The 20,950-nt window shown below is 39.6% G+C and overlaps 3 protein-coding genes across 3 annotated transcripts in view; 1 reads left to right on the top strand and 2 right to left on the bottom strand.

Moving 5' to 3' along the window:
- The first annotated feature begins 839 nt into the window (after positions 1-839).
- Positions 840-3,840, top strand: mrpl48 (mitochondrial ribosomal protein L48). Its single transcript, XM_031850681.1, has 8 exons — positions 840-951; positions 1,207-1,265; positions 1,632-1,663; positions 1,829-1,908; positions 2,486-2,655; positions 2,799-2,901; positions 3,024-3,113; positions 3,583-3,840. Exons 1-8 carry the CDS (start codon positions 931-933, stop codon positions 3,658-3,660), a joined length of 633 nt encoding a protein of 210 aa, XP_031706541.1. The 5' UTR covers positions 840-930; the 3' UTR covers positions 3,661-3,840.
- A 362-nt stretch (positions 3,841-4,202) lies between these two features.
- On the bottom strand, positions 4,203-12,898 carry LOC116385333 (sterile alpha motif domain-containing protein 9-like). Its single transcript, XM_031850680.1, has 4 exons — positions 9,132-12,898; positions 5,921-8,673; positions 5,655-5,729; positions 4,203-5,484 (listed from the first exon to the last, which is right to left on the bottom strand). The coding sequence occupies exons 2-4, from the start codon at positions 8,655-8,657 to the stop codon at positions 5,225-5,227; spliced, it is 3,072 nt and encodes a 1,023-aa protein (XP_031706540.1). The 5' UTR covers positions 8,658-8,673; positions 9,132-12,898; the 3' UTR covers positions 4,203-5,224.
- A 4,612-nt stretch (positions 12,899-17,510) lies between these two features.
- Positions 17,511-20,950, bottom strand: part of pea15 (proliferation and apoptosis adaptor protein 15) — a 29,748-nt gene continuing 26,308 nt past the window's right edge. Inside the window, exons 2-4 of the mRNA XM_031850682.1 lie at positions 19,174-19,348; positions 18,884-19,039; positions 17,511-17,657 (exon numbers count right to left, since the gene is read on the bottom strand). Coding sequence (XP_031706542.1) covers positions 17,593-17,657; positions 18,884-19,039; positions 19,174-19,345 — 393 coding nt within the window. The 5' untranslated portion in view covers positions 19,346-19,348 and the 3' untranslated portion in view covers positions 17,511-17,592. The remainder of the gene's footprint in view (positions 17,658-18,883; positions 19,040-19,173; positions 19,349-20,950) is intronic.

Below are 20,950 nucleotides of genomic sequence, written 5' to 3' on the forward strand. Positions count from 1 at the left end.
TGTGTGTGTGTGTGTGTGTGTGTGTGTGTGTGTGTGTGTGTGTGTGTAAGAGAGAGAGAGATACTTTTAAAAGTTTTGTTTGCTTAGCGTGACATTAGAAAAATAAATGCGATGTTTTAACAACAGTCTATGTAGGCTATATGATGACTTTGCTTTTCATAGTTGTGCTTTAAAAGCAGTTAATGCATTGTTTAAAAAAAGTCCTATGCACAGTTAATACATTATTCTCAAAATATCAGTTTCAGGTGATGAGTGTTGCACTTTATGTAAGACCTGAAGTATTTGAATGTTGAAAGTTATTTATTTTTTTTTTGTTGATACAAGTGATTTTGTGAGGGCCAAACTGAAATGATGAATCTGTAATAATGATAATAATAATAAAGCCTGTTGAAATGTGCAAAGTTGACTAGCTGTCCTTTTTGGAAATATGACAAATGCAAGAAAGTACATCAAACATAGAGCTGGGAAATAAAAGCAATAATAGATCGATTTTGATTTATAAATGTTTTTAAGAAGGATATTCTCATTTAATTTAAAGAAAACTATTATATAGTAATAGGAGATTGTCATTGAGCCAGCAGTCTCGTATAACGGCGTTGTTTTCCACAGTTTCTTACCAAACATTCACCACATTTTTACACGCAGAAATACGCAACATATAATAAATTACACACACAACTTGTCGCTTTAATACAAATATGAACAAAGCTCCAAATATTATTCACCTCCTGGAACTTTTGTTCTGATGTTTGCATTCCACGGACATAAAATAAGACTGAGTACCCGGAAGTACTTACCGGAAGCTTCCTGTGAGTACTTCCGGGGTCAGTAGCAGCAGTCGGTGTGCGTGTGTTTTGAATGTTTTAACTGTAATTACATATACGCAGTGTGTGTTTTCCGCCCCAGACCAACAGAGAGGGAGGCTGAGCGATGAATACCGTCTTTCGAAAGGTCTATATTATTATTATTTTAGTTTTCTCTCCGTTAAATGTTACGTTTTTTTCCCCACAGAGGTCATAGCTGCAGCTCTGATAGTCAACCAATCCACATATGCATGTTACAATAACATTAGTCCGAGTTTATCTGTTTAACTGTTTTGTCTCTGTATGTTTGCGAGCTCGTGTGCAGATTCAACTTGAACTCACCTAACGATAATGTTGAGAAGCGTGTGCTGTATCGAAGCTGATTTTATTCTGTTTTCTTCAGTTGCAGGTGTCTGTCACGCAACAGGCGTTTGTGTTGAACCAAGCACTTACATCATGCCGGTAAGTCTTTGCATTACTTTATATAATAAAGCCTTCAGTTAGCCATGCAAACAAAGTATCACTTGGGTATTATTTTCACAACTTTGGCCATTTTTCTTCTTTTAGTTATAACATTTTATGCAACAAAGTAACTGCAGAGTCAGGAATGTATCAACATCACTCCAACACAGTTTGATGATCAGACGAGTTGTAAACAAGCCCACATTTTTATCTGATGGAAAAATATATACTTGCAATACAAATACTTTTGATTAACCGGTTAGCCACAAGAATGCAGATTATTAACTTTTTGCCTAATAGGTCCTAAAGTGACATTGGTGATATGAATCCTCTCTTTCTGACTCACACTTCCTGTTTTATTTAAAGGGCCACACCATCCGTCCAGCATCCAGTTTGGGGTGAGTATTTCAAAGAGCATTATGAATGAAACACTTTGTCCTTTGCATGTAAAATACTGTGTTTGTGTTGCTGCTATCGGACAATCTCTCGCCTGTTAAATGTATGCAATGGGTAGCATGTTTATACAGAATGTTTCCATCGGCACATTTTCTTTTTATTCTCAGCTGCTGTAAACGAAAGACAATACAAAACCATGCCAACACACGGGATCGGGAGGTGGAGACATCTGTTACCTAGAGAAGCCGTAAGACTCTTAAAACCTCAATTATTTCTTCTGCACGCTCTGCCTCTTGATGAGCTGAGATCAGGCAGAATAGTTTGAGAGGATGCAGTTACCAAAAGGCCAGATTTCCCCGCTGTATTAATATCACTTCTAATAGCTGATTTAGTTTTTACAGATTACATTTGCAAAGTCAAAAGTTCAAGCTTCAATTCAATTTATTCACCCATAAAAACATGGAAATTACAGAAATCACATTATTTTCAACCAACACTGACACACAAATGGTGAAACCATACAACCATAGAAGAGAATTACATAAAACTAACAAGTACTCACTTAAAACTCTTTGAGACTGTATTCATTCTGACTATGTTTAGATTAATAGACGTGCAGCTGATGGTGAGTTTTAAGTGCGCCCTCTGCTGGACCTCAACACAAACTACTTCAACTGATCTGTTGGGCTTCTAGACTGTCCATTTTCTTTTCAAATGTTTGAGTATTTTATGTACCGTATGTCCAATCTGGACAAGAGGAAATGTAAATGTCTGTTGTAGTGTCTCATGTTTTATTTTTATTTCTTTATTTTTTATTTTTTTAGCCAAAGAAAAAGAAAGACCGACACCAGATGAAGGAGATCCTGGCAGAGACGGACACAGCATACGGGACTCTGAATGTGAAAGTGTCGGGTTACGACATGACGTTGGTGGAGCATTACTCCCAGTACATCCACAACCTCTGCAACCGGCTCGGCATCAAAGTGGCAGAAAGGTGAGGATATTCAGAAAAACACAATTGCTTTACTTCACATGGAGGCTTTTATGATCCCACATAAATATGTCATTCAACAGCACATAGTACTTATAATCTTATAAAGTTAATTTTTTTTCTCAATCGTTGTGTTTCACATGCAGCTATGCTTTGCCGACCAAGACCACAGAAGTCATGCTGATGCAAGAGCAAGGCACCAAGATGTTTGTTGACGCCGTCCTGAAGACTCACTCACGAGTCGTCCAGGTAAAACTGAGCTGCTTCAAGGTTCCCTTTTACCCAGAAGTGCTGTATTTTCTTCACCAGTTTTCCTGAGGAACTGTGTTGACCCGACCAGTGAACTGTGTTTCATTCGTCTGTTCGTCTAGTTGAGCAGTCTGAACGCTACAGCGTGTCCCGTGTTCATAGACGTCCTTTTGAAGAATCAACCAGAGGGAGTTCAGCTCTCTGTGCAGGAGGTGAGTTCATCCTGACGACCGCTCTGTCGCATTATACTTTAGGACACCCAAAACATTCCACCCATATGTTAGCATTTTTGTGTGCAAGGATATTATTATCTTTTAGATACCGTTTGTTTCAGGTCTGCATGACACATCAGGGGAGATGAATTCTGATTGATGATACTCGTCGTCAATAGATCCCTGAAACACTTCACCCTTCCTCTCTTAATCTAGGCTGACACATAGTTTTTACCTGGCTATTGTTGACAGATTTGAAATATTGTGAAACGATTTAGTATACAGTCAGGGGTGTCCACATACTTTTGGTCACATATTGTACATGAACAGGAACCCAAATTAAAGACACCTCTTCATTATGCATGCCCTGAGCGGTTAAACTAACACAGGTCTACATTAAATTAAGCACAGATACATTTAACTTTAACACATACGTAAAGATCTCTCCTCTTCCTGTTTTCCCTCTCAGCACACCGAGGCCGATTTCCATGCGCGGTTCAAGGGCCGTCCGGAGCTGGAGGGGCTGATGGCTCAGATGGGCAATTAAGACCCGTGACGGTCTCAAGTCTGATCTTCAGAGGATCCACCTCGTTTACCTGTTTGATTTTCTTTATTTATTCTCTGACATTTCTTAACTGAACGCCGTCAAAGGTGATCATTTGCATAAAATGTAAAAACTGTTTTTTTGTGACCTCTGGAAAATAAAAATCTCCCTATTTCTTTCCAATTTAAGTCATTGTCATTTTTAATGCTTCAATTCTGTTCCTTTAGAGTAAATGTGCACAAAAAATGTCAAGGAAAGTGGCATCTGCTTTTTCCATAGAGTTCTGTGAAACGACTGCCTTCCAACACTTTTACAGTCCTGTTACCTGTGCCTTGATAAATCAATGTCACATTATTCTGGTTTAACCATTTAGCTGAAGGGACCCTGTTGGTTTTTTGGTAAAACAAACAAACCAGCCTTCAATATTTTCATTAATAATTCAAATCTAACATTTAGTCGAGCTCTTTAGCAACACGTGTTCTTGTCTTCAAGTTTCCTACTGAACTGCTTGATTCCTCTAAAGTTAATAATTCAAACAAGTCAAGTGGAGTTCAATATGTTTATTGCAAGATGAAACAGATTACATGTAAATCAAGCTGGTCCATGGAGCACCTGGATTTAGACTGAGAAAATACACACGTTCATAACATTCAATACCTCCTGCTTTTGTGGAGCTTGCGGGGGAGAACATGCCCCCAAAACATTTAGTTTCTGTTCCATATTCAATATGGTATCTTATCTAGTGCCTCTAGGTTTCGTTTCTTGGTCAATCCCTCCCGTACATTTCCCCATTCAAGCGTCATTCTATTATACTGGTGCCTTGGCCGCCAACAGCCCCATACAGTTCTCTGTTAGTTGCATTCACCTGGCTTTTTCTGGCTAGATGAGGAAGACAAATCTACGCTTAAAAGCTTTGTAACAGTCATAGACAATTTAAACCTTTAAACAGAATATAAAAAAGGCACCTATGTGTATCCTTTACATTGGGTTTGCTTGACCCATATCGCTATTTTCCACTGAGAGAACATCTTTCTTTGGTTGTTGCTTCATATGTTTCATGAATCCATAAATGCTTAAATAGATAAATTGTTAAAGTTCTAGAAGCTTAATCTCCTAACAGGTCTAGTGTGTGTAGGACTTAGTCAGGTTGCAGATTACAACCAAGTGAAGAATCTCCAGTGTAACGAGCGTGTAGGAGAACTTTAGGGTCTGACGTGAATGGCCGTCTGTAGAGCTAATGTTTGGTTCGTCCGTTATGGGCTACTGTAGAAACACTGCAGCTGGCTCCGTGAAGATATAAACGTCCCATTCTAATATAACAAAAACACAACTTCACTAAATATACACTAAAGAAAACATACCTTTTAATATTATATTCCATTTCTCCAATAGATCCCCCTAAACGCTACACACCGTTCCTTTAATTAAAGTCACTCTTTTCATCTAAACTAAAAGTGTTTTCCTGTTTGACCAGTACTGTAAGAATGCTAAACATTTTATGGATAACATTGTGCCCACTTATTGTCCATAGCTACAGCAATTCTTTTTACTTTGACACTTCGTTCCTTTACTCAGATCCCTCAAGCTCAGCGATGAGAGGCCTCATGCTTCTCATCCTTTTTAGGATTTCATAGAGTGCGTCCTTGCCACCTGAAGTCAAACACTGCAGAATGCCACTCATCTGGTCTTGTGCTTTGTTTAAAGATCTCAAAGCCTCGTAGTTCTCTTCTGAGATCCATCCCCCGTCCTTGAGCTTATCCAGGATGGCTCCTGTATCGCTCACTCCGTTCATCAGATGTGTCTGATGGAGATCCACAAACTGCTGACCTGAAGCAGGCAAATAAAAGCAAAGCAAGCGAACAGTGAACACTAGAAGTTGTTACAGTCATATGTAGAAATTATTACCCAAGGAACAGAAAAATAAAAGCAGAACATAATCATTTTTGAGACCACTTATCATTTCTCAATCCTATTTTTTATTTATGCACATTACTTACCTCCAGTGGTATCTTCTGGTGTTATTTGTTCGGGTTCGGAACGATTCATCCCTGAGATTTCTTCTGCTACACAGTCTAATGGAATGAGATTTAATTAGTGGTGCACACAGAAATGAAAAATAACACTTAAAAAAAATTCAACAGCAATGTTTATCTCCAAAAACAATGACAACTATTTATGTATTTCCAGATGCAACAATTCTGTAAAAAAACACAGACTAAAGCCTGAAACTATGTTTAATTATGCTTAAGTTATAGTACATTACCCGTCTTATCCTTGGCTGCAGGTTTTGTCTGGATGTCAAAGGCTACAGGACCTCTGATGGTAAATCCGAGGTAAAAGGAAACTCGCCGTGGTCTCCAGAGGCTGTTTTGGCGGTTTGCATCCACCTCAATCATTACGTCATCAATAGTTGCAAAGACTCTGTACTTTCGTACCACTCCTTCAACTTTGACAAGGCGTGCTTGGACCTCGGGAACTTTGAAAATCTTCTCTTTCCTCCAGTTGTTGCTCCAATCTTGTTTTGTTTCCTCACTTTGCTCTAGAAACAAATTTTCGAGGACCTTTCTGTGAACAATTCTCTTCAGGTCTTCACCATTTCCAATGAAGAACAGGGGGCGGAGGTACCGCGATCGAAAGTGTATCTTATATGCAACTTCGTAAGATCGGTTCATCCGTCGAATTAATTCATTGAGGTCGAGGACACATTTGGCTTCACTGCCTGTAGGCCAGCACAGGAGGAGGGCTAACATGTGGAGCTCAGGTGAATCGTTGGGGATCAGAGGCATTTTCTCTTTGAATGCAGCTAGATGTTTGCAATCAGAAGGAGATATTGCTCCCATATTTCTTAACATGATGTGAGCGAGGATGTAGTTGACCAGAGCTGTGACTGTATCTTTCTGAAGAAAGATTTCTTCCCACCATGTAGTTATTTCTTTAAGGTCCGATTCAGTGCATTCTCTGTCAAGACACGAGAGTACTCCAGCCGACGTGTTCGCTAGGTTTTGTTTGAGCTTCTGGATGAGATCAGCGCCTTTTTGTTTGAAAGCTTTGGATGGGGAGTTTCCGACAAAGTTCCTGTAGCACTTTGAGGTGTCTTCGGAAATGTACGCGGGATCGTCTTTCACGTCAGGCTTTGAATAAGTCAGATATTTATCGAAGAATGCACATTTTCTCTCGATCTCATCTCTGAGGCTGTTTATCAGATCGTTAAATCTGAAGAGTTTGTTGTCTCCAAGTGATTCCAGGACAGAGCCCAAGGACACATTCTTTGTAAGAACTTCTCTCCAAGTATCGTTCTGACTGACAAGCAGGTCATACACAAGGTTGCAGACCTGCACATAACCAACCTGCCCTCTGACGTTAAAAACATTCGAGACTTTGGTACTGCCATCTCCTTTCATCTCCGACCCCTGTTGATTTTCAGCAAGTCTTTCTTCATCTTTGAAAGCTTCAATGGCCTTTGATGCCAGTTGCAAAATTTCTCTTGGTTTGGCAGGACGCTCTTTGTTCTTCAAATGGTTCTTATGGACCTGGCCCAGTGTATCAGCAACAAAGGAATTTTGAGGATCTCTTAGCTTTGCTCTCTTTGCCCATTTTTCAGCCCGATTGTAGTATCTCAGTTCTGTGTAATAAAAACGAGCAAGCGCTTGTGGAAAAAATGGATTTCGCTGAAACAGCTGTGACGCGACCTTTAGAACTGACACACTCTGTTTATTGCTCTCAATCTTTTGAATATCTAGGATGAGCCTAGAATACCTTTCTTCAAACTCTGTTCCATCGATTGGATCCTCTTCTTTTTTCATGTCTTTTGGTTTTGTTCCTCTCTTGGTGAGCATGTCTTTGATGAAACCAACCAAAAACGGAGGGGTCTCATCAAAGCACAAACGAGTCAACAAGTTTCTTGCTGTGTCACTTCTGGTCACACCGGATCTAGCCATCAATTCAGTACAACACTGTGCTATCATAGGGTGAGCCATGCAGACTTTTTTTTCAGATCTTCCATCTTGTTGGAATGTGATGATGAGATGGCTGAAGGGCTCCATCCTGTCCTCCAGAGAAAAGTCTCCGTGGCTGTAGTCGTCATGTTTGAAGAAGTCCATGCACTTGGACTCCAGGAGAAATGAGCCTGGTACATAGGCATTGAGCAGGGATAAGAAGGCAGCAAGCTGGTTCTTCTGTGGTCTATTGGCTTTTTTGGTGGTTTTGAAAACAGAACATGCCTCTTGGATGTAAGCCTGAGAGAAATTAGTTTGCATTATGTTGAAGCCGTGGAATTGTTTGTGTCCATCACTGTACCTTATGCTCAGTTCTTTCTTTTTCTCATCAAATTTGTGCTTCTCTTCTTCAGAAAGGTCTTTTTGTAGGACGATATGGTCACTCTGTAGAACCACATCCTTTCTTACACAGTTGAGTAAAATAGCCACAGGCATATGGCCGGGGACGTGTATGTCCTGCTCAGCAATCGTCACCTTAATGCTACCTTCCAGTTCTTTCATAATCTTCTCATCATTCACCAACAGCAGCACAGTGTTGTGGTTGCGTCGACTGCCTGCTGTGAAAAGCTGGACCACATCCTCTGCAACCTTTGTGATGTCTGAGGTTGAGCCCGTTAAAACAGCGCTCCTGAAGGTTTTCCTCAAGTCCCACAACACCTTCATGGCCAATGTGGTTCCCCCACATCCTGGCTGGTGGAACAGTTGAACAGTTGATATTCCTGGGAATCTTCTCCTTTGGTGAATTGTTTCCACAAGTGTGTCATATCCATCTCGTTTGATGAAGGGAGTTCCAGTGCCATCTGACTCTCTCTGTTCACTAATGTGAAAGTTTAACCATTTGGGTGGGGCCCCTCTGTAAAAGTTTTCCTCTGTCTGATGAAGAAGTTCTAGAGGGAAAGACTCTCCTTCGAACTGATTTGCATAGAGAACATCCAACAGGGAGAGGGAATGTTTGATTTCTAATTTTCCACTTTTAGCGGTGGACGGGGCTGCTCCACTTGCCATCTCAGACTCTCAGTTTCTTTTAATGAATGTAAAAAAAAGAAAAAAGAAAAATTGAAAAGAGAAAAGTATGTTATCTTGGAATGTGCTATTGAACTAATGGTAGAACACATAAATGAATTCGGAACCTTTGTAGATTATGGGTTTATATCATTGACATAATGCAACCCAAAATTATCACCACACACACAAACACACACACACACACACACACACACACACGATGTATATATACTATCTATCTATCTATCTATCTATCTAGGACAAACATATATGAAGGAAATAGCGAAAGTAATAGTTATTAGTATAACATAGTAAACATTTAAAAAGTAGCCACAGTACAAGGAGTAAAACAATAATAACCTTTGTGACTACTGTGCATGGCATCATAAGTTCATATATTAACATTACAATAGCACTCATCTTTTTAGACAAATTGAAACTTCACCATGTTTGCAGTATTAAATTTGTTCTTACCTTTTTCCAAATGATGCAGAAGTCCTGTGAACATGTCATGCACTACATTGCTGCTGAAACCTGAAGGGTGTTGGAGGTACATATATGCCACATGCCACCCCCACAATGGGTGTGATTCCAGAGAGATATGTGAAGCTGTGAATGCCAGATAAAGTTATGTTGTTGTGATCAAACTGTTTGTAGGTCATTCAAGGTTTCATTTGCTTCCTTCTTGAAAAAAAGGCAAATAAAAAAGTTGAATGAGTGAAATCCTGTAGATTTGGCCTTGTGGATGACAAATCCAAAGATGTCTTTTGGTATTGCTGTGTTGTTTTAAACATTTGCTGTGAGTATCGTTTCACTGGAAATGCCTACATGGGCGGGGCAATCAAGAGCTCACAAACAAAGAGTGTTTTTCAGTTCAGTTTCTGGTTTTGGTCACTGTCAACCTTCAACAATGTCTCAAGCTGAGTGCACACATACCCCCTCTAGCAGACAGATATTTATAAAAAATATTAAATATTGTTTGGTCAGTGTTACATTGATTAGAGGTGACGGATTACAGTCAAACAGTCTGCAGCTGTGTCTTAAAGGGACAGTTCCCCTCAAAATAATAGGGGAACTGTCCTCATAGCTCTCGTGCAGTAATCAGATTGTTTTGTTGTAAGTTGCCTAGTTTTGGAGATATCGGTCATAGAGATGGCTGCCTTCTCTTCAATACAATGGTACTATATGGCACTTGTAGTGTACAAAGTGCCAAATATATATATTTGAAAAAAAATCACAGCAATGTCTCTTTCCAGAAATCATGACCTGATGACTCAAGATAATCTCCAGAGTCCAAATAAACTGTTTCCCGCCCTTTCCTCAATATGCTATCTTTGAATTTTTGTAACCTCTCAAACATCTTCGAAAGAAAGCAACTTCACACAGCATAGGTTAGCAAATATATTTTAATATATAATATTTATATTCATTTTAGCACAATGACAATGGCATAATTTCAGTTCAGTCTCATTTAAATCATGACAAAAAGCCACACCTTTGTATTTACTTGAATAATACCTCATATCATATTTTGTTGCAGTCATTACAAGATAAATCCTGAAGTACGTCTTGCCCCATGAGAGGAAAACCTTAAAAGAATTGTCTAACAGCATTGAGCCCATGGCATCCAACGGGGTTATGTTATACGTGAAAACAGAAAATGGATGTAATGACGCTCTTCGATGAATTGTTAAGCACAGCAGCACATCCCACGTATTCTTTGTCACTGAGACGGAACTGTTTCTCTTTCTTTATCTCAAACCACAATTAAGCAACAAGCCTTCACTAACATGAAAAACTGGATTGACAGTGAACATAAAAACACACCTGTCACTTGCTACATCATTTGAGAACGAAGCAATATTACAAAATAACAAGCGAAATACGAGAGAAAACCTCCCACTGACTGACTCAAGGCAGTGACACACAGGACAATTCAAGAATTTAACTCAGCAATGTTACGTGAATCAAAATGATGCTCTTCAAGCTTGCTCTGAATGCTGCCCATCTTCACTAATGGATCAAAAGTGAGTCAAAAGTGACGGTCAAATCCACAGATGTGTCAACTCTCAAAAGCTATTGAGATATTTTGTGTAATACTTACACATTATTAGACTTTTCAAGTCCAGTCTGACACTTCTGAAAAACAAACCCCACCTCAACGACTCCTCTCATGCTGAGTCAAATTGTTCGATGCCTGTAAACCACAGTGATGTTTTTCAGCCTTACATTATTAAACCTCCAGTTACATAGATCAGATTAGTGTTGAAAACACGACACCTCAAAATAGCCTACATTGACCACTCACCGCGCACACAAGCCACAAACGTTACTGTGACCAACTTAAATAAAGATTGTTCACTACAAACATCATGCGACGTTGCTAAATGTCAAGCAATGGCATGAGTTCAAGTCCCTTCGCTACTGCAAGTGAATCAAGTTGGCACTTTTTACCTACAAAGGGAAAGCTTGCTTTTTTTATGCATGAATTGTAAACTTTATTCGTCAGCTCTGGAGAAATGCAAGTAGGTGTGGTTAAAAAGCTTGTGCACAATATTCAGGAACGGACGACTTAATGTGAATCGCACTGTTCCCGTGATGGTTAAAAAGGTGCAAAGGAAAACTGGAACAATGCTGCACAACTTCACACGAAGCGACACAGACATTCAGCATTCCTAACATTAACACTCATGATAATTAACAGCGTTCCTGTGCAAGACCTGCCCCATTCAAAATTACACCGACTAGATGCAGAGGTGTGGCATCTTGAACACATACCAGAGATGTTTTAACCTACACCTTTCTCTCTGCTAACACCTCAAACAGCTAGAACCCAAACGATTCTTCACTCTACTTACACTACTCTATACCCAGCACTTGTACTCATGAAGTTACCTCTTCACTCCATCGCTTCCTCCCTGCGCCCTTTAACCTTTCACCGACACCTTACTTAAAAAATAAAGCGAATAGGGAGCCTCAAGTGTTCACTATTGAATATATAAATACAGAAACAAACTATGTAATTCAAGAGATGTATTGAAGCTCAACTTCATTATGATGAAATATGACGCTATTTAGCACATGCTACTTACCTAGATTGCTAACTAGCTAGTCTGGATAGTTTAGCTGTATTAGCTAGCTTCCTGTGCTCTTTTAGCTAGTTTTCTGGCTAAGCAGGTAGCATGTGCGGCCTTCTTAAGCTAAATAACATGTTACAGTGCGTATGCACACACCTTGCATGGCAGCTGGATTCTCTCGAGAATCCGGGGATCACTTTTAAACTCAATCAAACGTTTATTTGGTTGAATCAGAATTTGACACTGTTAAAACTCTAGCTAACAGATGCTAACTGGCTAAATTGCTCAATTGATTATTTTAATTATTTATCCATTTACTATTGAGCATTTTGTGGCTCCATACAGCACTGGAGTGATTTCTTATTTTTCAGAAGAGGGTTGTCAATTGCCTCAATTATCTTTTTGTATTTTATTAAGTAGAATAAGAAAATACTGCTAATGATCTAGTCATAAAGACAAATCCGGGGTCAACATTTCTTGAACTTTCCACACACACCTGGCCCAACATTTTAAGACTTTAGGTTACACTTCACATTGTCTTTCTCTTGGTGCAATGTGCAAGTGACAACATGTCTCACACGAACAAAATGGCAGATTATGACCTTGTGACTGCTTTTATCTTTTGTCATGATTTGGAAACTCTCTGAATAAAATCATTTCACGAGCAGTGACCACGACACATCTGATCAAATACGACACAGTAAAACAGAATATGTTACATATCAGTTAATACAATGAAATGAGTATCACTTTTTTTTTTTTTTTTTTTGTAAAATCATCACCCAAAGCCGAAACAGCAAAACATGAATGAAGAGATTAACATGAATTATAAAATGTTTGATAAGCAACACGTTTCCCTCCCCTTGATTTGTTTCCAGTTAGTAAAACAAAATCAGGTTACATAAAAACAACAATATATAGGCATTAAATAAATTAATCAAGATCAAAACAAACACAGTGATATATATTCAAAATACATATTTACAACCTAATAAAATGGAAAAAAACAAACAAAGAAAGCACAGTCTTATCCTGAAGGGAAAACAATACTCTTGATTGAATGATTTTTAATTGACGGTTAGCATTACATGCTGAACACCTCCACAGAATATCTGCCTCTTCATTTCCTACTTTATCTATACTCATGTGTTGGTTTATATATATGTATATATATATATATATATATATATATATATATATATATATATATATATATTTTATATAGGTTTGTACTGTTGCAGCATTTACTTAGTTGATATGTACTTGGTACATGGAAATCCAGATTTGACATCATTTGTGACTGATATGTTGATATGTGCCAATTGGCTACCGAGAGAAAGCTAAGCAACGCCAAATATTTAATCCACCTGGTGATGAGGTCAGGGGGGCTGTGCCATGGTTAATATGGTGACATCGATGGGGGTTGACTTTAGAAGGGTAGGAAACATAAAGTGGATATTAAAAGCAAAAACAATGAATGGAGAAAGGTACAGGCACATATCGCTGCTGAGAGAAATTGTAACACTCCAGTGAACACGCTGCTAACCAGGAGCGTCTAGTGCATCACACAGTTTGATTTTTTTTCTTTTTTGATGTTTACAGATATTGCATGGACAAACTACTGACACACTACCACACAACTGTTAACTGTTGAGTCCATGGCCTACCCTACTGAAATTCAGAGAGATTAAAACAAATTAAAAGTCACTTGGTCACATACATCTAAATTCACAATTTGCTATTCAAAGAGCACGTCAAATAAAAAGAGAAGAAAAAGGAAAAATAAAATACAATGGCCCAAATCCTCCCTTGCTGATATTTTGTACAATAATGGAGAGACATGCTAATATCTGGAAAGACAAACCTGCCTTTTGGTTCGTAAGGTCACCAAAGCTCTTCGATGAAACTGGTGAGCGGCAAATATTTATGGCCAATAATCACATCCATTTTAACACCGGGAAAGACCATTACCCAGAGGTCATAGCAGTAAGTATAACTGCCTCCCTTTGCCTGACAATAAGCTCTCAGTTCAGCTCTGTGACAAATGCAGTGGTCCCACTTTGTGTTCACTAGGTTCAAGCTACAGGAGGGCAGCTACCGCTTCACTTGGGGTCAGGCCTAGCTGAAGGGACAATCCACCCAGAAATACTTCAGGCACTGTTGTACATTACCAATCTGAAAAGATCAGTGCATATGCCAGGATACATTTTAGCATGACGTTGCATTTCTATAGTTTTTGGTACGACTTTTTGGAAACACCAGATAAAGAGGACTATGACTTAGAGAACTAGTGCGGTGGCACAGCGGTGCTTTGAGCAGAGGAATCACTTAAGTTATTATAATTCATCCTCTGAGCCCCATGAATCTGAATAACAAAAATTCATGGCAATCCATCCAAAAGTCGTCGAGACATTTTGCAGTAAACAACAAACATCAAACTGTTCGCTGCGCTAGAGGTAAAGTCAGACGATCACCAAAGTCATCAGGAGTCCGCCTCTGACGACCATGAATGTGTGTACCAAACTTTGAGGCAATCAATCCAATAGTTGTTTGGTGGTTTATGTTTTTAATTAGTCTTAGTTGAGCTTATACAATTTACGAGTAGCCTAAGACAATTGTTCGTTGCCTTTCTTGAGGTAAGCTGGGAAAATGCTGATAGGCCCTACATTTGTGGAGACATAAACTGTTTACCTCTTACCATACAGAGACACAGTCATAACGCAGGATCCCTTTTAGGGTTACAGGCATCCAGTTTCCTTTGTTCGATGGTTCCATGTAAAATATCCGGAATATCCTTATTTAGGCAGGTAGTAAATTCTCTAAGGGGTTAAACATTCCCTGCAGGGATGATAATCTCCAGATTTGGGATGGCACTACGCGGTTTCCACTAGTATTGATCCGCTCTATTCTCCTTGACCGAGCTTCAATGAATGAATTGAATTCAAAGCACAGCATATATAACAGTGTTAAAGTATTTAAGGGTGGAATAATCCTGTCAAAGTACAAAGAAACATGACCACTATTGGACTATTAAACCTCCTCACTCAACTGCAGGCATTAAAGGACTATTGGATGCTTGTTACCTTAACACTTTGCTTGCAAAACAGTAGAATAGAGTTCTACATTATAGTTGGTCAAACAATGCTGCCCCCCCCCCCCATGTTTAAATAATGAATATTGGGTATTTTCTGTCCTGAAACTACACACTTTCCTCTCATCAAGTGCCACCCAGCACATCCGTCATGCAGATTCAACACGAGAACATCAGGATGTTGTCAAACACCCCGACGTGTCCTAATTTAAGAGTTCAGTCCTTTAGATTAAGTGATTTGTTGGGAGGATATGTTACAGTGCAGAGTTTTCCTACAGACGTAAATGCACAGGATACAAATCAATCCAACACTACAAATAAACGGTGAGCAATACAAAAGAAAACAGATCACAGAAACTGTGATCGAAATAAAAGTCTTAGTCGTTGGCACTGGGGTTGGAGTGGAGCGTGTTGGTGAGGGAGAAGAAGCAGGGAAGTAAAATGATACACTGATAGATTTGTATGTGGGTTTTTTTCGATCCTACAGCTTCAATAACGTCAAAGATGGGGGCAGAAGTAGATCCACCGACATTCTGTACACACCGACACTGAAGTCCTTAGCAAGTCCTTAGCAAGTGAGAGCCGGTTTTGGATTGACTTGTTGACGTGTGTGCCGGCGTCCGTCTCCGCTTCACACGCACAATCTCTCACAGTTGTGAAAACTTTTCGGGGGTAAACACAAAGTCTGCTAAGGCTTCAATGCGGAGGAAATAAGAGACACAGTGTTCAAAAGAGCAGTTATTATGGTTACGTTTCAACAGTCTTGCTAGTTATTATGTTGGTGCATGGAGGGAATGGCATAGTCAGCTGGTTATGAGCCATTGGGTTTAGTAGAGATCTTTGTCACGATCTACTCTATGTACAGTTTTTAAAGGTCATGTTTCTATCATCACACGCCGTGTTAGTGCTCTGACTTGTTCCTCCTTTCTTTCACTTTGATCTGCGCTTATTCGTTTTATTCAGTTATTTTCAGCAGTGCAACAAATAAAATAGTGAAAGAAAGTTTTGTCTCTTTTAAGTGTCACGCAACACAACATTTTTCACAAAGTAAATGCAATATCCAATACGATTGCTCAATTTATACTTTTGTTTCTGCACTTTTAGTGTTTTTTTTCATCTCAATTTGTCACAGATATGTTTAATAGTTTCAGATTAGATCAAATTAGGCCCTTTAGCTACAAAGGTGAAATTAACATACAGTTGAAATCCGAGTGTCCTCTATGGAACACACACTGCAGGTAAATATATATTATTTCTGCTGTACTTTCTTCTAATATATTATTTGTATATTTACACCTCTAGCCAGCTCATACGACAGCCTTTCATGCTAACTGGTCCCCTTGATGAAAAGAGGACCTATAGACAGGGAACATCCATAGCATAGAAATAATTACTCAACTTTCATAACTCCGCTGTGATTATACGCTAAAGGCAAATATTGGCTTTTCCTATGAAAATCAACTTTTAATATCTTCTTCTAAAATGTTAGACTTTTTTTTAGTTGTTCTTTAATATGATATAATTATCTGTAAGAGTAAAGGGAAAGCATACAGCACCTCTAGCTGAGGAACAGTGACCGCCCTGTCCTTTAAGTTTGACTTAAAGTTTAGTTTAAAATACAGCAAGCTCATGGCAATACGGCCAAAAGAGGCAAAAAGATGGTAACTTGGTAACTGTAATTATTTGTATTGAACTATATGGACTTTAAAGGAATAGTTTGACGTTTGGGGGAAATTCTTTCATTTGCCTTTTTTTACCTAGAGTTAGATGAATGTGGCATCTTTTCATCACACCCAAAATGTTGACTGTTTCTTTCGCCCAAATGTTGAAGTATCCCTTTCAAATTACAAACGCACCTGAACTATTAGAGCAGCTACACACAAAAACAAGAACCCTCATAGAAAACAACCAAAGTCATGTATGGGAGATTCAGATTCATTTTTATATTCATTTCTTTTTCTCACGTTTCTCACTTAAGCTGCAGTTTTGTTTAAAAATATGTTTTTGATAATATAAACTATGTAATTACATGGTTTAGTTTCAGTATCTTAATCTTAAAGTTTTCATTCCATCAGTTTTTGACATTTTGGCTATTTTGCATATTCAAATTGACTTGAAAAACACTGCTGAATTATTAGTCATTGTCATGCATCACTGCACAGACAATGTATCCAGCTTCATATAAACTTTGCCATTTCGATTTGTTGTTAATTAAGTTTTTCAAGGCGGGGTTTGTAGTTTTAAATCATTGTGGATGTAGTTATCGTCTTAAGTATAATTAACTACACTGACACACACACACATTAGCACAGCATCACAGATCGAACAGTGTTTACAGATCACTCTCATTCTGAACTGACCCACTCAGCGTTTGAAAGAGACTTTGTCTCTCTCTCTCTCTCTCTTTATCACTCTCTCTATCACTCTCTATCCTCACACACATACACTGTCGTCCCGTCTCCAGATTTCTTCTTCTAACGTCTCTTTTTCCGCAGCTTCCCGTCTCCCCTCAGCTTGGGAAGAGGCTGCATCGCTACAATCCGATTCGTTGCTTGGTTGGTGTCCGCGGTTATGTGGTTACGGCTTGTGTTAGTGCAAGGAGGGTGCATTGCTGGATGTGTGTGTGCGTGTGTGTGTGTGTGTGTGTGTGAGGGAGGGGGTGTGAGGTGGGGGAGAGATGGGGTTGGTCAGAAACGGTCGGTCGGTTGATTGGAGTGCCAGGAGTGAAGAAATCAAGGTGCAAAGATCAGGGTTGCGGGTCGCGACCTCACACTTTTTTAGGGGGAGGGGCCAACTTGATGATCTCATCTTCAGAGGGCTGGCGGATGATGTCTTTTAGGGGGGAGGGGTTGGAAAAAAAGGGTAGAGAGAGAAATCTTAAGAAACCTATGCTTTAAACAAAGAAAGTTTTAGCCAAAACAAGTCAACTTTTTCTTATGTAGACCAAAGCTGTGGAAGAATCTGCCCATAAATATCACACATGCAACTTAAAGTTACAATCCTTGGTTGGCATTTTTTTCAGGAATAGCCATTTATTGTAATTACATTCTGTAAATACCTCTATATAGTAAATGTATTTGTTCGTGGCGGACTCCGCCATTTGTGTGCGGGACTCAATTCCTCATCAGAAGCGTTCAACTGGTGAAAAACTGGATGGCTTTTATTGTTACGCAGCCATAGAAAACACAGCTTGCCGAAATGTATCACTGATGTTAGAACTGTCCGTCAAAAATGCATCTAGAAAACCTTATTTACTCTGTTTCATTTGTTTACTTGTTTGAATGCATTTCATGCAGATCTATTTTAGGCACTTTGAGTTGCAATTTAACATGTTGCTAAAGAAAAATACATTAACTTTAGACAAAATATTAAAACGTTGAAGCTCTGAGCTTATTATTTACATTTACAGTACATTAAACACTTCGTAATTAAAAAAATCATGTTCAGTATCACAAGCAGGGCCGGGTATTGAGCCTGAAAAGCACAGAAAGTCTGATGGGAAAATGCTTTCAGTCTTTTGCTCCGTCTGGGCTCATCTTGTATTGTCAAGTTTTATTTATAGAGCCGCTTTCATGCAAGATGCACAAAGTACTGTCCAGAGTGGTGCGGATGAAACACAATGACAGGATGAAAGCATCAGAAGGAGATAAATAAAGCAACAAATATTAATATGACATCGTAAAGAAACATTTTAAAAGTGTTAATAACAAGATTTATATAAAACTATCGGTGTAGAAATAGCCAAATGACAGTAAATGATAAAAAAACAAAACAAGGATTTGAAGTTGCAAAGTTCTTTTCTTTTACAGATTATGCCATAAAAATGCTGCTTCCTGAATAGAACTGAGCTCAGCAGACATTTAGTCTTTTAATAGCAGAGGAACTGATGTTCTTTATTGGGCCAGTGGACCTGTGATTTTATGTTGTAACCTAAATTCCCCCCGTGAAATGAAGTGAACTGCAATAGCAGTTGTAGAAAAGAAATACACATAATAATGGCAGCAAAGAGAAAGGTTGGGAGAAGAGGAGAAAGAACATTTTCTCATAGGGTGTGTCACCTTTGTATTTCTTGGCCGAGGGGATGCGCGTGAGCTTGGTGTCGATCTCGTCATCCTCGGAGATCTTGAGCACGGTGGTGCGGTACTCGATCACCCTCGTCAGCAGGTCCGGTCGCCGCGAAATCTCGAAGATGTGCTCGATGTACGACAGATTATCTGCATGGGAAAAGTTGTCATTAGTGTCAGTTTATAGCAGACATGTCAGACAAACTCTGCTCTTTGTTTCACACACTGGTAGGTAAAATAAAAGCTTCATATTTTGATAGATTATTTGAGTCTAGGTGTCTCACCTTGGGCCAGCTTGTCGTTCTTCTCCAGGTAGCTGAACCACTCCTTGCAGGAGGTGATGTTGTTGCTCTGGTCCTCGGGGATGTCCTCCTTGCAGGCCGACTTGAGCTGCTCCAAGTCTTCGTTGGTGATGTTTTCAGACAGGTCGCTGAGCAGAGAGCTGTACTCCGCCATGGTCTGGGCAGAAACAAGAGAGAGAGAGAAGAAACAGTTAGATATGCTGAATAAGAAGATGATCAAGAGGAAATAAAGAGGGAGAAATAAACAGAGGCCCAAAATATCTTCATGTTGCGTAATGTGCAAACCAGCCCGCCTAATTCCCAGACTCCAGTGCGGAAATCTTAGCTAATGACAAAAGCATACTGTCAGGGCAGGATGGAAAAAAGACAAAGAGAACAGATGATATCGAACAGGTCAATCGTCTCTCTCTTTGTATCTGAAAGAGGAGACTGACTGAAGAGACAGGACGTGACAAAACGGGACGAGATACTGTCTTGCGCCCTAATTAAGGACGTCCCAAAGGGTGGGGGGGATCTATGCACTCAGTGAAGGACTTTACTCAGGATTCGGCTTTTGCTTTCCATCACAAGGTTATCTATTTATATTGACTTTTACTATACTTGAACATTTCTTTCAACTGAAGCCAAAAAAGTCTCACAAAAAGATCCATTTCCTGTGTATCCAAAGCATGAAGGAGCGTGTTGGAGCTCCTATGCGTGTTGGAGGAGAGGCAGGTCTACCGCTCAGTGATTTATCCGTTGTATGCATGCGAGGTACTCAAATGCGTGGCTTGTTTTCAGATTTAGACCTGAAAGGGAAACAGTGGTTAAAGGATTCAGTGCAGGCATGCGTGATCAGGCTAGTGTTAAAGAATGAGTGTTGGGGTTTAGGTTATCTTCAAAAAGATTGGATATTTGTCTCTCTCTCTGTGTGTGTGTGTGTGTGTGTGTGTGTGTGTGTGTGTGCATTCCAGTGAAAGAGAAGCAGAGAAACAGAGAGAGTGCGTCGGGGCCGTCTGCTCCGTTGAGCTGCGTCAGTTTGGAAGAAGCAAAGGAAACGGATCAGGATGCAGACGCAGGTTTTGGCTCATATCTCGGTTTATTAACATATTTTGGGTCAAGCTATTCATGTGCATCTGCGTAACCGGATGATCGCGAATATCTGTGCATGAGTTACTTCAAACGTTATGGTGATTTGCAGAATGCGAAGAGTTACACAAGAACAAAAAGATCTGTAATTAGTGCCGCGTGTATAATAAATGCTTATACAAGATCAGGATATATTGGCGACCATCAGGATGATTCTTTAATCATTTTAAGTAGATTCACTGGTTCTAAATCCCCTCTTGTTCCAAATTTGAACACACAGTCTACAAAACATCAAGATACAGTGAGAAAATGTCCCTGGAAATGTCTCCAAGTGTCTTGTTTTGTCCAACCTGCAGTCCAAAACCAAAAGATATTCAGTCTACAATGATCAGACGATACAGGCCAAAACAAAGGCTGCTATCCCAAAAGTCCTGGTGAGATATTTCCCCAGCCCTCAGTGAGTTTAACGAGGCATCGGTTTAGCTATGTGGGAATGATTAAGGTCACCTAACAAACAGCTGCACCTCAGCTGGATCCACTGTCTTGCTCGGGGACACTTCGGCAACTCTGGGAAGCGACGCAAGTTGCAGAAGGACCGCCCCTCCCTTCTACCCATCTCTTGTAACCATAAGCTTCCCACGACATGAATGTACATCTCTTTTCTGTGTCACACACAGCAGCCCCCCCCCCC

Source organism: Anarrhichthys ocellatus, unplaced genomic scaffold, assembly GCF_004355925.1.
Source record: "Anarrhichthys ocellatus isolate YVR2014 unplaced genomic scaffold, GSC_Weel_1.0 scaffold11, whole genome shotgun sequence".
Lineage (NCBI taxonomy): Eukaryota > Metazoa > Chordata > Actinopteri > Perciformes > Anarhichadidae > Anarrhichthys > Anarrhichthys ocellatus.